The sequence below is a fragment of the Naegleria gruberi genome (genome assembly GCF_000004985.1).
Source record: "Naegleria gruberi genomic scaffold NAEGRscaffold_1237, whole genome shotgun sequence".
In the NCBI taxonomy this organism is placed as follows: Eukaryota; Heterolobosea; class Eutetramitea; order Acrasida; family Naegleriidae; genus Naegleria; species Naegleria gruberi.
Genome location: NW_003162685.1, coordinates 1 through 1,237, shown reverse-complemented (window position 1 = coordinate 1,237; position 1,237 = coordinate 1). Strand labels below are relative to the sequence as shown.

General features: G+C 26.6%; 1 protein-coding gene across 1 annotated transcript; it reads right to left on the bottom strand.

Moving 5' to 3' along the window:
* Window positions 1-701: 701 nt before the first annotated feature.
* NAEGRDRAFT_77091 (uncharacterized protein) lies at window positions 702-1,178 on the bottom strand (the record flags this gene model as incomplete). Its single annotated transcript, XM_002667953.1, has 1 exon — window positions 702-1,178. One exon carries the CDS (start codon window positions 1,176-1,178, stop codon window positions 702-704), a length of 477 nt encoding a protein of 158 aa, XP_002667999.1.
* Between the last annotated feature and the right edge of the window lie 59 nt (window positions 1,179-1,237).

Genomic DNA, 1,237 nt, shown 5'->3' with positions numbered 1-1,237 from the left:
ACATTTAATCATTCTAATAATTCAATTAATTCTACATCATATAATAATCAATATAATTCAAGTGAAGATTCCTATTATAATAATAATACACAAACAAACAAATCATTACCACCACTTCCAAATAAGAATAAGCAACAAGCAATTACTTCACTTGAACAAGATGATTCAATGTGGTCTAATGATCATAATAATTCATCAAATAATCAACCACAATATTCATTAGATACAAATGAAGATGATGATTTCCCTGTTGAATATCAAAATACTACTACAACTAGTACTATTACTACCACTGCTAATAATAATAATAATACAAATAATCAACAAAGTGCTGATAGTTTCTTTGATTAAATAAAAATACTTTTATTCATTGTTAATTGTTTTAAATGATATTTTCAAATAATCAATTCATTTTCATTTTATTATTTAATAAATAGGCCTATATAAATAAAAATTTACAATCTTTAAAAAAAATATAATTTGAAAAAAGAACAAAGATTACTAAAATTGGATTTTCAATGGGTGGACGTATTTCTATACATTTTAGTAAATTATATTCAAAAATAGTTGATAATTTAAAAAATAAGGAAAATGTACTAGTTATGAATACTAAAGATATGACAGTTTGGGAATTTTTTAAGATCGATTCTTCTTTTAATTAAAATAACTTAATTCTCACAAAAATTGTTTAAATGTTTATTTTACATTGTTAATTTACGATTACGAGTTGATTTAATTGAATCAAGAATATTTCTCAAATCAACAAGTGTTTGAATAGTTTGATCAGTTGTTGTTGAGCTACTAGTTGGTTGTTGATTAGTTTCTTGTTGTTGTTGATTATTGAGTTGACCATTTTGTTGGTGCTTTGATCTTCTATTCATTCCTCTTTGCATGTTACCTTGTTGTCTTGATTTTTTCATTCCACCTGCTTTTTGCATTCTATTGTTTTGTTGAGATGATTCAGTGTTGGATTGATTACCTAATTGTGGTTGCATGTGTTGTCTATTATTCATTTGCATTCCTCCTTGTTGTTTACCAAATCTTCCCTTAAGCATTCTGGATTGTTGCTTTCCTTGTTGAGAATTTGTTTGCATATTTGATTGTCCCATTCCTTGTTGTTGTTCATTGAATTGACCATTTTGTTGCATTCTTCCTTGTTTCATTCCTCCTTGTTTCATATTACCTCCTTGTTGTCTTGATTGACCAAATTTTCCACCACGTTTCCTGCTTGATGACA